Raw genomic sequence first — 15777 nt, forward strand, 5'->3', positions numbered from 1 at the left:
TACAGACAAACATATTTTAATGATAACGAGATACATCTGACTTCATGAGTCCAAAGATATTTATAGGATCATATGCCCAATGTCTTACAGGTGAGTTACAAACTTCTAGACCATGTTCTGTATTTTCAACGCTGAGAGCAGAGTCCTTGTGCTTAACAGAGGAAAACAACATAATGTGGTGATGGAGCACTAACAATACAGGAAACGTGGTTAGTTTTATATTCCTCTGAACACATAAAGAACAGCCATTCAAGCCACTACATTATTACAAAAAGCCATATCAAACCTAATGACAGAGAGCTGAAACACACATACAGTACATTCTCAATAGGATTAGCTTATGTCTCGTGCTGGGATGTCACAGGAATCCCAACATCCACAACAGAATAAAAAAAGTAAAGCCTGAAAGCCTCACTGATGATTCAAACACTCAGAGCTTATAACAGTCTCTAAACGATTGGGAGGGAAAACATTACCTTACTGTAAGTACATGGGGGGGGGGGGGGAGAAGAAGAGTACTAAGAGCAGTAAATATGGAGTGAATCATCACATAAAAAAAGAACAGTTGAGCATGTCTCTCTCCTTCTTGCTCCACTCCTCTCTGCCTCTCTGTGTTGCTGGCTCTTGGCCGTGGCCCAGAGGAATTCTCTGGTGGCCTCGGTAAATATAACATTTAGAATAACAGCGCCAGAGCCCCCGTGTGTGGACTTAACCCAGTTCCTGGGTCCTTGCTGCGTTGCCTGTGGCTCTAACGGGACGAATAACAGGCCTTCATGTCTCTCCTGACCTAGGTAAGGGACCAGAGAGAAATAAGGGCTAATTTAGAGTGGCCAGAGATCTGGAGGGTTTCTGTCAAGCCTCTTTCCTGCCCACTGGGACACCACATTAGGGTAACATTGCTCTTCCAAAGAAGGGGCTCAATCTGGTCCTAAGGAGCACGTGGGGATACAGGCCTTGGTGCTGTAGTTGATAAGGAAAACCAAGGTTGCTCATATGAAATATCCTATACAGTGAGGTCTGAGTAGTGGGCGACTGCTCTGGTATCCTGGTCTTATTTCTTAACCTGCAGCGGTCCAACACAAACTGACAATCATCCAAAGTGCAAAATCTAAGACTTTTGTGGCTCAACATCATCGTAAAATAGCTCAACATTAACTCTCCCCATGACAGTATCATCCATTCACTTAAATCACAGAGAAGCGGTCGCTGTGGACAATGACAAGTTTAGGCACCTTGATGTGTGTGATTTTACATTTGAAAGGACTTGAGCATCCTCTCTTTGCTGCAGTTCACCGATAGCTGACAGGTAGATGGAAAACCAACTCAGAGAATGTATAACATTTGACAGTTCAGTTATTATTTGTGAATAAGAACAATAATGTCTCCTGAAGCTACAAACATGACATTAATCTGCAATGTCACTGAGACAGTTTTCTGAAGCTCTATTAACAATGAATGAAAGTAATGTGATACTTTCTGCATCCAAATGAGACACATGTCAGAGTTGCACTAATACTTATGAAACAGAAAGAGTCCATAAAGCGGCATCTGCTATGTTAGCCTCCCATTCATTGCTGCCCAGACAGCAGTGCTTGATGACATCTGAGATCAGTCTTGGCTCTCTTATTTCTAGCTTTGTGAGAGACTTATCAATACATACAAGTGTGAAATAACTGTCCATATTCATAGTATTACATTTGCATCCTCTTTAAAATGGATTTTCACTTTAAGAATGCACAAGTTTGTTGGCTTCATGGCCATCATGCACTACAATTCATATGTGCCAGAACTGGACTTGAAACCTGTACAATTTGTATTTAATCATCAAGTATCTATAATTATAATACACACATTCCCACTCTGAAACAACAAATGGTGTATGTTACATATCTACAGACCATGTGATGGGTGCAATACTGTGAAGAGAACAACAGACAGCACACCATATATACTATGTCATCTATAGTATATCAGTATTGCATATTGTAACTATATTTATACATGTTTATATAAATATAGATAAGTATATTTCTATGTACATTTTGATATTTCAACATTGCATAAAGAATAAAATAAATAATACAAATATAATCAAATCTTACAGTAAGTATGATTTGATAAATGCTATATTAGAGCCAAAATAATCCTAACAGTTGAAATAATCATGATAATAACAATTATTGTTCCATTTTAAAAAATTGTGGCCTACAGTCTGCCATAACAGTACAAGCTACACCACAATTACCCTGCAAGTTTACAATGTGGGACTGCTGGAATGACTGGAGAGGGCAGAATAAGGACAGGAAAGGTCAGGGCTTGTTTCCTTCTGCTCAGTCTGTCTGGGAATTTGTGTGTGTGTGTGTGTGGATGGGGTGGGGAGGTGGTTGGTGTGCATAAGTCTGCAAGTGTGGATTTTAAATGTTGTAGGGGGTCAAAGGTCGGGACAGTCTCCTGCGCTTTCACCTCCGGATGTCGGTGGCCTCGGGGTCTTCCTGCTCAGCCACGACTCCGGCCTCTGGACTCTGGCGGCGGGATCCCTGACTGCGATTGCGTGGGTGAGCGTTGAAGCCCGCCTTACTGGGTTTGTCCTTGTCGCCTTGTCGTGGGGGGCGAGGGTGCTCCGGCTCAGGGTGGGAGGGCAAGGGGTGGCGGTGGTGCTCGACGGCGGAGCCAGTGGGAGACGGCGCGAGGGAGGAGCAGAGGCTCAGGCTGTCGCACAGAGCCCCCCAGTTCTGCTCGCACTGTAGCCGGACGCTCCGTGTCAACGCTTCCTTCACCTCCTCTCCGCAGGTCAGGAGAATATTCACCAGCTCCACATATGGACTGGGCAGAGAGAGGCAGATGACTCAAATGAAGCTTGTGATTTAATATTTGGAAGCACAATAGATCTAGGTCTAGGAAATAAATGGGATGGTACTATTACTATACATGGAAGAACAGAAGAGTCCAGTGAAGGTAATCAATCAAGAGATAAAACAGAAAGGACAGAGTAGAGAAAATATATTCAAACATGCTGTCCAGACCAGCCACTCACCCTTTAGGGAAGAGATCTTGGAAATGGATCATCTCCACCATGACAGCCACATTCTCCTTAGCAGCAGAGCACAGATTGTGTTTGATATAACACTCTCTCTGGAGCTGGAACACCATCTCTTTAATGGACACGCACTTCCTGCTGATACAGCTGAACTTGTGCCGCAGCCCATGTGCCATACATTTCAGAGCATCCTTGATGAAGGACTTCCCCTGTGTGCACGCAGAGACACAACTGTTGAGCGAACTCTGAAGACAAAGTCCCTTGAAGTTGTTGAAACTTGAGAGTTTACACGTCAGCCAAAGAAAACACTTTGGCATGTCATTTAGACTTCTATATTACTTACATATAATAGTTTGGGTACTTTGGAGTTGTTGTGCACCTGTTTCAGCAGTGTTGAAGTGTATGTGTGGTTGTGTTAGAGCAAAATCTGTATGAATGTGTAACTATACGCTTCTAATATAGAATAGGGTAATGAAATCCTGCTTGAATAACTCGTGTTATTCTGAAATCTTCTGGATTTGTCTGCCAAAGATGTCAGTTTCTAGTATGTGACCCTATAGACATATTAGGACCCCAGTCAGGCCTGGCTTGGCTGGGCTTCAGCCTCTGCTATGTATGAAAAGAGAGCTAACTGGGCTTCTGGCCAACTGGCTCATGACCCTTAGTCCTAACGGTACATGCATCAGTCCACAGAGATGGAAATTAACTTCCCAAGAGAGGAAAATAGATTATGAGATGAGTGTATGTACGTTCGCACTTTTAGAAAAACTGATATGTTTTGAGGTATGTAAAGAAAAAAAAGCACAAGTAATCAAACTTGTTCATGGATGACAAGCGTGGAGCAGTGAACCGGTGAAAAGGAAAAAGGAATGTTGCCTCTGGTTATATCATTTTTGCAAACACACATACTAGTTTAGTACCTGAGAGTCAAATTTGCCAGCGTTGTGCAGGAACGTCATGCAGATTTCCTGTAGCCCTCGTATCTCGCAGGAGTTATTCTCAAAGCACTCAAACACACCACAGCCGACATCCCCTGCACTCACCAGGCAGTGCTGGATCTCAGCTGGAAAGAGAGAACAGGTTAGGGGAGGGACCTTATCATCTGTTCACAGCAGCAGATTGTTACAAGCATGTTTGGCAATGAAGACCATATGGCTTGAAGGCACAACTCCACTTCAGCACTGATTGCTGCACGAATCACAAAGCTGATGTGGCGTATAACTATTTCCACAGACACAGGCGGTCGCTCGTGTGTTCATGACCGAGAGTCTGAGATAGAAAAGGGATGCAAGATGCAGGGGGGGGTCGGGTTCAGGGGGAAGTCTAATTTCCCAAGCTGAGGGGTTCCTGCAGAGGAACACTTGGTGACAGATATTACTGTGTCATTCTGCACCACAATCCATCTGCACTGCTTAGCATTGAAATGGGATGGTGCATTGCAGATACAGCCTTGACTACTTGTGGATGAAACACAAATGCAGTCATTTCTATTGTCTGTCAACTGAAAGTGCATCAACAAGTCTCTGATTATTGCATTCGAAGATGAACTGACATTGCATATTGAAATCACAATATCAAAAAGGTGCATCACTGGCTACTCTAGGGGGCACAACAACAGTAATGCAGCCGACAAACCTGGGAAATATGCACATATATGCCATGTGAATACATAATATCAGCTCCTGCACACCACTGGCTGGCTCTCAAGTGCCCTTTTCTCTTCACTGTAACCATAAAAGACAGGAATAAAACTGATGATGGAGGACAGAAATTACCAAGAGAAAATGTATTCTGTGCATTATGAGACATCTGACTACCAGCAGGGAACCTGTAACTGAAACTGCTGCTTAAGCTATGTGACATCTTTAAGAGTGTTTCATTCTTAAGGTAATAAGGCAAATTGCAGCTTAGGTTGGGAGCCAACAGGCCGTTTACAGTTTCAGTTCGGCTATGAAAACCCAAACTGTTAACCTAAGTAAAACATAATTACATAATTTGTCTTGGAGCTGATAGCTGATGGGCGTAAAACATTTTTCCTACAGTCGGAAGAGCGCACCAGTTGCGTAAAGACGACTGCATTGACCACATAAAGGATTAAATGTGACTCATCAGAAATCACGCTTATCAACAAAGAGCCTCTGTCGGGGGGGAAGTAGTAGGGGGAAGGGGAAGAGCTGCTGTGGGGTTTGTAGGCACAGAGTTGAACTTTAGTGCGCAGGAAAAGTGAGCCGCTGTCAGCAATGCTTGTTTTGGCATCACGGGAATGTGCTTGGATCGTACGAGCTTGGCCGCAACGTGCATTGAATTACACAGTGGTGTTACCAGGGACTCTGCTGAGAAACCTGCATTGGAGTTTGTCCTTATTTTTCAGTGTGGAGGCATGATAACAATTACGCTGTAATGTTTTTGTCACAGGTTCACATGGTGGGTCGCAAGTCATGCTGTGTATGAGGGAGAGAAAAAATAATCAGCCAATATAAACGACAAGTTTCAGGGGAAAGGCAGCAGTCCAACGTGGTGTTAGTGCGTTGTGTTAATTAGGCAAATCACAGTTGTCTTTTTATGGTATTTAAGCAATATTTCCCCAGAGGGTTAGTTCAATGAATAAACTCTTGCTTGCCTTAAGCACTGACCAACCACCACACTACTATGATCATTACTGCTCTGTTAACCTGCTTGAACACATCACCCAACATTCATTTGAAGACAGCCTAGATAACACATGCAAAAGCCAGATTTCTTCCAGAAAACCACCGAAACTGTTACCTATAATTGTACACCAGCGCGCACACACACCTAGATGCGCTGCCGTATACATTACCTATTACCTTGTGCCATTCTATTAATAGTTTACTAACATATTGGATTTCTGTCTGAGAGTATTTACAAGATATCGTCTTTCTGAGTAGGCTAATCGAAAAGGGTCACTCGTGTGCACCGTAACGCCGGGATTTAAGTGAAAAACAGCGGATTGCTCAAATCGCCCGGACGAGTCCCCAGCATGGTGTAATTTGCAGCCACAGAAACACGTGTACGCTTGGACGGACAAACCCCACGTAGATGTGTGAGCAATTGCAAAAACCAAGAATCTCCACATTTTTATCTCTAGTAACACTTATTTCCTACCTGTATTCTGCAGGGAGAGGCGTCCTTTCTGGCTCGCAGGCTTCTCCGGGAGGCTGTCATGGACATCAATATTATCCGATCCCACTACTTGCTCCAGCACTGACAAAACCAGCAGCGCCACGGCCAGTTTGACCAACATTGCGTCTCAGACAGTGCGCTTCGATTCCCAGCAAAGATCCGGCAGTGTGCGAGTATATCTGTGTGTGTGTGTGTGTGTGTGTGTGTGAGGGTTCACCTTGGATCAGCGCAGCTGCGGCTTGGTGTCTTATGGGGCAGCTGTGGGACTGAATGCATGAGCTGGAAGGGATGCTGCCTATATTTCTCAGAGCCCCGGGTGTCAATTTGGATGAAGGAGTTAAGCAGGTGTTGTCGGTTGGGGCTTCACAACCAATCAGAGACGCAGACATCCACGTCCAAGGTTTTAGGGGAGTGTCCAGTGAAAGTCCCCTTTTTGCAATAAAACTGGCGCCATAAAGCAGCAATATTCATGAGTAAGTTGACTGTGACATCTCTGGGATGATCAAGCAGTGTCTCACAAACCAACTCTGCAAAAGTCAATCATATAATGTCCAATATAACCCGTAGACCTCCAATAACACACATAGGCATTGTATATGATCTTTCAACAGCTCATGTGATTTGCATATATTGCAAGATAACTTACAGTGCAGCAGTGAAATGTCAATAGAAAGTCTGTTTTTGCCATAAAACTGGAGCACTTATTTAGGCTACAAGGCTAAGTATGAGGGCTGTGGGAGGATCAAGAAATACCGAGCTGGCCAACAAGAAAATTGAAGCAAATGATGTCCAAGTGCTCTACATAAAAAGGCTTAGCTTGTGGGTCTAAGTCATTAATGCAAGGTAGTAATTAAATTAGCAACAGCTCCAAAGATGTCTGTAGTTTTGCTTTCACAGAAAGTGGGTGTAAAGTCTGCTATAACAGAAACACTCAATGAAAATGTACCACACAGTACAATCTTGCAATCAATGTTCTAATAATAATGATACACAAGCAAAAGGATGTCACAGCTTTATATGATAGTCTATACTGATTTTGAGATCATGCTATAATAACTGCATACTTACAACTGAAAGCTCCTATTGCCTTTAACTAACTTTTTTTTAATGGGGAAGGTCTGTTACACTATGTCAAGTTTAGTCTGTGACAATGAGGTCTGCTAACCACTACTACAGAGCTTGATCTAAGAATAGAGGACCAACATTGGCAGGGTTGCACATTTGGAGACATTAGAGGAATCTTTTTCAAGAGCAACACTTGAGGATGCCATGTGGAATAACTGCAAGCAGACTGAGCCTGCAGAAGGAACATAAAGTCTCTGTCTTCGAAATGTTTCCAGTAACCTAATGGTGTTTCTACTTTCAGGTAAAGGCCTCTATAGGAGCCGGTGGTGCAATACAAGCAGGCACGTTGCTGTGTCGCTCGTCCTGCCAGAGGGCTACTGGTGGACAGGAAATGGTACCGATGGCAGGAAGTTACTATCAGGGTGCAGGGTGGGCATCTGCACTTGGGTCCCAAGCCTCTAGGGGGCCCACTGATACTAATTGTTCCTTCATTTCCGTAATTACAGCACTAAAGCAACCTCACCATAATGAACCCAACATCCAATCATCTAAACTTCAGACAAATACATTCATAACTACAGGTAATTTAGATATTTCTTTTTACCTAACCTGGATGTCTTTGGATCGTGGGAGGAAACTGGAGCACCTGGAGGAGATGACATGCAAACTCCCCAAACCACAGCCATTGACTTTCTTATCACTGGTGGTTTTCAGTTAAAAATGTTCAGGTTTGAAACAAACTTTAACCTCCATCATAGGGTGGCAGAATAATAAGAAACGACAAGGTGGTTTAGTGTCTGCGTGTGATTGGGTGGGTGTGGGGACCCAACTAAAACCCAGACCCCGAGACAAATTCTTTACGCCACTGCTCAGGCGCCCCGTAAACGAACATAGGGAAACGATTGGCCATCGTGTGTGTGTGTGTGTGTGTGTGTGTGTGTGTGTGTGTGTGTGTGCGTGAAAGACAGACAGAGGAAGAGGCAGACAAACAGGCATCTGATTGTGGGCAGCCGAATTTCATAGATCTGTGACTTTGAAATCTGTTTATCATAACATTTCATTTATTTTCATAAAATCCTTTTCATGGGAAGCTCTGGCTCTGTCTGCTGGAAAAGCTTTCAAACCCAGGCTATATTTAGACCATCAATGAAATTAGCCTAGAGCAGGAATTGGACTCCCGCTCTAACCTAACCAAAATGACGATCACTTATAGCTCTAAATATAGATAATTATTATCTTCGGACTGCATTATCTATCGTTTTAATTGAGGTTTTTAGTCAGTGGAATGAATTTTGGAGAAGTCACCACAGCTGAGCAATGGGAGGTATTTTGGCCAGGAGACGGTGTAGCGTAGAAAACCTCAACATTTCAATATTGCCATTATATTCTTACGGTGGATGTGGTAGACTTTTTCAGGCATGAATTTATGATGATCTTGTCCTACTTTCGTCTCATATCCTAATGATATTTCTCTAATATAAAGCTTAGCTTTGATGCGACATTAGTATGCTATGGTCTAATCTAAATTTAATATGGCATCACTATAGACTTTGTTTTCCTCAATAAAAACGTTGTTCCAGTCTGTGTGCCACAAATTGGCTTAAGCTCGACAAGCACAGAACGGAAATTGCAATGCAGCAGTATTTTCAAAGTCCACTGGATTTCCAGCAGGCTCACACAGGAGGCTGTAGCGCACCATGGCACGCGTCTGGAGATGGGCTTGGTGCGTTTCCAGTTGTGCCTATACCACAAACTGGAATCTCCTGTTCATTCACGTCTGTTAAAAACTGCCCACGCTGTGAACACACCCTCGATTTGGCCCAATCAGTGTGCTGCAGTGGACCACAGGCTTGTATAGAGTGCGTCACCGCTGCCTACTGGTGCTGCATTCAAGTCGTATGGGAAAAACTGCCGGAGGTCTTCAAACCAAGACCAACGACCACGGAGGTATTCAAGTATCGTAGTTATTTAGAGACTTAAATATTCCTGTTAGTAGTATTTTTTTCTAGCATTTTAACGCACTTAGCAGGCGTTAAGGAGTTCACAGCAGACCAAATACCAAATGCATAATCCTTTCTCTGTGTTAAACTTCTTAGCCTAAACTTTAGCCTTTTTGACAAGAAAAAAAAATCACTCAAGGTCCACTTAATAGCTTTCTCTTAACCACATTTCACAGTCTTCCTCAGTAGATGGAGAAAGCTCAGTGAGTTATCTTAGGTATCTCCTAATTTATCTTAGCTATCTCCATGACAACGGAGCAATCTGCTGAGGAGCAGCTGGTAAGTGGACCTTGAGTTGTTTTGTTTTTCTTTGTCAAACTACTGTTTCAAAATCAAGAATGATTAGTTATGCTTTACTGCTTTAAAATTCAGTTAAAGGTAACCTGTAGAGTTTTTGACCACAGGTAGCAGCATGGAGCAGTTTTTCTGTGAGTGAGTCCCCATTTTGCTTGTCCTATGCACGCGCACGAGGACGCATGCGCAAATGTGCACGCGGGCGACGCATACACAGTCCCGCCAACAGTGTCACAGTATTCCACCAATCTACTGGTGGCGATGATGCGCCAAGAAATGCAGCAATGCGCTTATAAAGGCAAGGAAGAAGAAGACCGCTTGCTAGTAAACATGGATGTAAACAATGCAGGATTCAAACTTTGACTTTCCAGATGTTTTATGGGGAAGGAAAAGCATTCAACACATTTGTTAGAGCTCAAGCAAACACACAATGCGTTCTGAACGTAAACATAACTTTTGTTTGTTCACAAGAAAACTCCACAGGGCACCTTTAAGGCTGAGAAATGTGGGTGCGACCCCGAACTAAGAACTGACTAGGTTTAACCACCAGGTGAATGGTACTTTTAAAATCATTTATCACAGGAAAACTGATGGGAATTGCTGAAAGGTAGAGAAAAGTGGTACTCTAAGTACCATTCGTATTTACTACTTCACTTGAATGCAACACAAAACACCAAGCATTGGCACTTAGAACAAGAACATTCAGTGGTTTGACTAACCAAATGAATGAACATCATGATTTAAAACTTTATTCACAAGGTTTAAAATAATCTTAGAATTCACGTTTTCCAGAGCAGCTTGCAATGAGTGAGCAGGCAGAGGCCAATTACTGAAACATGTCTATGAACACATATATTTTAAGCATGTTTAAATTTGATAAAATGATCTCACCTCATCCTCCATTTAATCACCTCATATAATTGTCATTAGCAGATGGAGTTTGCTCAGATGTCACTGACATTTCCGTTTTTCACTTTTTAAGCAATTTAAAGACATCTCATCCATGTTGCCTTAAAAGTTGAGTTTAACTATATGTTCAAATTGTATGTTTTGTGAGGGTGATGTTGCACTCCAAACACTTGTCATTCACAACTTGACTGCATCTGTTACCATCAGTTGAATATTTGAACACAATGCAGAGCCATCACTGCCTGTAATGACAATCCTGTTGTATCTAAAGTGTGAGGACTGTCGCGGTCTGGTTGCTACAGTTGGTCATGTGACAGCTAGAATGATATGTTTATTTATTCTTATATTTAATGTGTCTTGTTTCAGAGATATTCAGATTCCATTTCATGTCTATGTTGCATAAAGACATTGTCTCCTTTTGGTGACACTGTCCAGAAAATTGATGTATGTAAGTATGCTTTGACAGCAGTAAGACTCAATCACTTTGACTGCTGTACTGTATATATACAGAAAGCAGACATGTGTTCTGAGTTGGGACCCCTGGGGCCCTGGCAAGTGATCAACCAATGAAACCACAACAGAGAGGCCAGGCTGGGGTGTGTGTGTGTGTGTGTGTGTGTGTGTGTGAATGGGGGGTTGCTTCACTGGAAGGGAGAGGAGCAATTAATGTTAGCAGTTTACAGACTCCTTATGGTACTTTACGGGAAGCATGTGCGTGTAATTCGGCCATAAGTTCAGGCTCAGTAGTGGAAAGCTGCCGGACAATAACTCTTGAGTGACCCCACAGAGACTTCATTCAAAGACTTAGTAGTAGTATATAGTAGTATAATAGTATTCTCTCCATTCACACTCACACACTGGGTTTTGTTGTCAAACGAGTGACAATACGGCTATGTTCACACTGCAGGTAAGTGGCCCCAATCTGGTATTTTTCCTTTGTATACGTGACTCAAATCCTTTCAGTATGAACAGACACAAAATTAATTTTACACATTTCATACATTGGTCCTTATCTTATACAGTATGTGGAAATTATGAAACAGCTAGCCTGGCTCTGTCCAAACGTAGCAAAATCCGCCAACCAGCACCTCTAATTTGTTGTCTAATTTGTTCTTAAAGCAGTTGTTTGACATTTTGGGAAATACACTTATTCGCTTTTATGAGAGTTAGATGGGGAGATAGATACCACTTTCATGTCTGCATGCTAAAAATGAAGCTACAGCTTTAACTTAACAGAGCACAACAACTAGAAACAGGGGCAAAAGGCAAGCCTGGCTCTGTCTGAAAGTAACAACATCTGCCTACTAGCACCTCTAAAGTCCACTAATTGACATATTAGGCTATACTAGTCAAGTCAGCTCCCAAAATGTTGAATTATTCCTTTAAAACTAAAATATATGCAACTTGAATATATGTGTCAGTTTTACACTGAGCTAGACTGTAACTTATGCAATAAACTTTGTGATGCCATGTGGCCTCTGTTTCATTTGTACTCAAGAATTCCAGGTGTTTATTCTTTATAGTAATATTGTTATCTGGCATTAGAGGTTCAGTTCAGACTGATGCAATATATGGCCACAAAAAATAATGTGAACAGTAAATTAAAGCTGAGCATAAATATAAACATAACTTATGAAACCCCTTGGAGAAGAAAGAGTATGAGAAGGGAGCAGTTTGGCTGTGAGAAGAAGGAGCCGTGAAATATCACACACCAAAGTCTTCGAGGAACCTGAAGATGATATCTTAGTTTCTAAATCTGGCTCAGTTTATGACCGTGTGCATTTGTTTGTGTGTGTATGTGTGCATGTTGATGGTGTCAGGTGAAAACCTGAGTTGACTTCTTGGGAGCTGCATATAAGACAAACATTCTTGTTTAAGCAGGATGACAGTGCCTTTTTTTTAATCTTTTTTGAGTCAAAGGAGTTGAAAATCTGTCTGAATTCATTAAGGAGAATGCAAACTTGACCTTCTTCATTGCGAGTGTGCGTAGTTTTGTAAAATCTTTTTTTTCTCACTCTCTCTCATTAATGCACTCTTTGGTGTGTTAACTCACCTGACTCGTGAAAAGAGAGGTTTTACTGGCCCAGCTCAGCAGGCCAACTCTGGGCTCTGATTCCAACCTGTGTGAAAGCGCCACATCTCAGACCCTCACTTAACTCGCCTCAAACAATGTGCTATTATAGACTTTGCTCTGTATGGGTTATATTGCTACAGCGCTGGCAGATTACAAAGTGCTCCGTCTCATTACTGTCCATATAAGCCCGCAGGCCTCGCCAGCACAAAGGAGTGATTGAATGATAAGGGGAAAGAGATGGCCCATAGCTGGCCATGAGAGCCCTCACCTTGGCTGCTCTAGCCTCGATGAGGGCAGAGGTGATGTCATCATGGCTAGAGACACAGGGGTCGACCCCTCTGATAGGTGGGCATGCTGGGACAAAAGAGAGCAGCTGGGACACAAAGGCCCCATTTAATGAGAGTGAGACACGAGGCCAGAGCAGACTCCGTGGGTGGCACATAGTGTCATAGCTGCTGAAAAGAACGGTGAGCAATTAATCATCTGATTCAAGAACTGGGCAAAGGGCTTATTATGTAAGGTCAATTTAGACAACATCATTGAGGCAAAGAGAGCCTTTCTGGGTTACACTTCTATTTGATCACACTGATCCCCCACATTTTCCTTGATCCCATAATATTGGATCCAGGGATACTATATTTATCGTGATGGTCAGGTCCAACAATTGTGCAACATAATATGACACACTTACCCCTCATTAGAGATGAAGGGTCCTTTGTGGCAGCCTGACAATCATTAAAACTTCTCCCCTGGCTTGGCTTGTTTACTCTGTGGTAATTACCAGGTGATTGTGTGGCCTGTGACCCACATTCAGAGTCAGGTCAGCCAAGACATGGGGGATAATTGACAATGTTCAGAGAAGTGCACGTAGAGAAAGAGTGTTAGAGTGGATAGTCATTTGTTCGTGCCTCATTAGACTGTGTTAGAAGACAAGCTGGCTCACAGTATTCTTGCAGTGGAACAATACCTCTTTCCACTGTAAGACCAAAATGTGGGCTCTGGTGTGTAAATGTGTTTGAGAGGGCATATGGCAGCCTCATTTCTCCATTTATGCATTCATTTATTCACTCGCTTGTAATATGGAAAATAAATGAATAAACTGACTGTGTAATGTACATATGTCTTGGAGGTGAGCTCATTTGAACTAATATGGTTTCTGAAGCATTTTTGGACCGCATGGCTTTTCAGGTCCTCCCATTTCACCTGTCCAAGTGTGTACACCACTTCTCCTGGCAGCGCTCCTACCATGATAGAAATAAGTGACTGACTGCCTCCCTTAAACACACACACACACACACACACACAATGTGTTACAGTGACCCTCACTTTAATGAGTTTATGAATATGGTTTTGCAAATCTGAAAATCTGCTTATGTGATTCAATGTGTTTATTATGCGATTATCTCCATAAAGCAAAAACACTGGCCTAAACACAGCCAATAAAAGCTAATGCTAGGCCAACCTGTGAAAAACTAATAGGTTGCTGGCAAACTAAATTTAATTTGGCAGTGCTCTCAAATTTCTGTCGCACACTGTGAGGTCTAGGCTACTCGATGTGAATCCAGGTCTGTTTGTTTAAAGGCGTCCACACATGAAGGTAGACGACCTCATGAGTAAAGTTGGGAGCAGACACAACTCTTAAGTTCCTGAAAACAAGAAGTAAACAACTTGATGAAGCCTAAAACACGAAGCTCAAAGGACTGAATGTAATAAAATGCAACCAGTCACATGACAGTGTTGACCAATTGCAGGTTTGGGCCTGTAGAGGGATGGTGAATGAGGCTGTGTAAAAAACTGGACAAGTTTGGGTGATCGCAGCTTGTTTTTGTTTGTATCATGCACTTTTGCCAGTGCACACATACCAGATGGGATTTCATTTGAAGTGCTGCAGGGCCAGAGCTTCATTAACTTTGGGCTAATGCTATGCTAGCCTACATGCAGTTAAAAAGCTACAGTTGGCAATTTTCTAAATTGGAAAACTTTTAAAGGAATATTAGTATACTGAAAAGAGCACCATTACTAGTTCTTCGACATATTAAGGTAAGAGTAATGTAATGGTTCTGAAACAAACCCATTGTCGTTCAGTTTACGATCGTTAGCCATTACGTAGTGGGGGCCAAAAAGTCAAAATTCACAAATGGTATGTTTGGTGGAGTATTCACCAAGAAGCAAGAAATTAAGTTAAACTTGTGTTAACCATCAACATAAATTCAGGCTTTTAACCAAAGCCCAATTTAAACTGTGAACCAGCTGCTAAAAATGGCAAAAAAAGCTAACTCACTGCTGGGTCTTAGTGCCAAAACCTCAAAGTAACAATTTTTCATTTCCATTTTCATTTCCAACTAGTCAGCTTGGTTTCATGTAGTTGTTAGAAGTCATTGGTATATAAGAAGTCAGATTCTGAAGGGGAAATATCCAAACTTTTATTTGTGTCTGTGATTATCCAGTGCTCCTCAGACACATCTTGGACCCTGTAAGACTATGCATTGGTGAGCAATAATAACCCTTTTAGGTAGCTCATTAGAAAAGTGTTATTTGACATGAATGGAGAGCACTGTTTCTATACTGGCGCCTGTGTTTACAGAAAACAGCACTGGACTGGTATGGTGATAACATAACTGTCTGTAAAGAATAAAGCATTTTATTGTACTGTTGAGGAGTACCATATGCATTCAGCATTTTTTTCCTTGTTTGGAAAAAAAATCGCCAAGGAAGGAGTGATTTTCTGATAGTGGTATAAATAAAGCACATGATATATTTAGAATAGTTGAGGTTAATTAGCCAGCTCATGAATTAGTGGCTGGGTCCAGATCAAACCAACATGTCACAGATGCTTGCGAACCTCAGTGCCATGAGGTTACAATTGTAGGATGTTTTGGGATATTTGTTGTTTACGATGTGTGTTCTACAGTTAGGGGTAATTGATTGCTGTGATGGTGTGTGTTGGAACATGTTGTATTTTTCCGTAAGGCCAGCGGCTGAGATGGGGGTTGGGCTGCTGCAGCAGATAAAAAAGCCTTCTAGGACCGTCCAACCTTCCCAGGAATTCCCAGAATTCCAGTTTCTAATTATGACATCCGCGGAGCAGAGGCCCAACAACCCCCCCCCTTCCACACACACACACACACACACACACACACACACACACACACACACACGCACACGCACACGCACACACACACACACACACACACACACACCCACACCCACCCCACCCCATCACCCCAAAATCCATTGCTAACACGTGCACGTTC

General features: G+C 42.4%; 1 protein-coding gene across 1 annotated transcript; it reads right to left on the reverse strand.

Annotated features, from left to right (window-relative positions):
• On the reverse strand, positions 1–6452 carry stc2a (stanniocalcin 2a). The gene is made up of 4 exons (XM_044206362.1): positions 6164–6452; positions 3958–4100; positions 3035–3246; positions 1–2823 (listed from the first exon to the last, which is right to left on the reverse strand). The coding sequence occupies exons 1-4, from the start codon at positions 6300–6302 to the stop codon at positions 2460–2462; spliced, it is 858 nt and encodes a 285-aa protein (XP_044062297.1). The 5' UTR covers positions 6303–6452; the 3' UTR covers positions 1–2459.
• Between the last annotated feature and the right edge of the window lie 9325 nt (positions 6453–15777).

The sequence above is a fragment of the Siniperca chuatsi genome, linkage group LG8 (genome assembly GCF_020085105.1).
Source record: "Siniperca chuatsi isolate FFG_IHB_CAS linkage group LG8, ASM2008510v1, whole genome shotgun sequence".
NCBI lineage: Eukaryota > Metazoa > Chordata > Actinopteri > Centrarchiformes > Sinipercidae > Siniperca > Siniperca chuatsi.

What these genes read in the sequence shown, in the direction of transcription:
- stc2a (XM_044206362.1), bottom strand. Translation starts at nt 6,302, where the DNA reads ATGTTGGTCAAACTGGCCGTGGCGCTGCTGGTTTTGTCAGTGCTGGAG. An exon ending in CCTCTCCCTGCAGAATACAG is followed by an intron (nt 4,101 to 6,163) that starts GTAGGAAATAAG and finishes CTCTCTTTCCAG; the next exon opens with CTGAGATCCAGCACTGCCTG. An exon ending in CTGGCAAATTTGACTCTCAG is followed by an intron (nt 3,247 to 3,957) that starts GTACTAAACTAG and finishes GCGTGCACACAG; the next exon opens with GGGAAGTCCTTCATCAAGGA.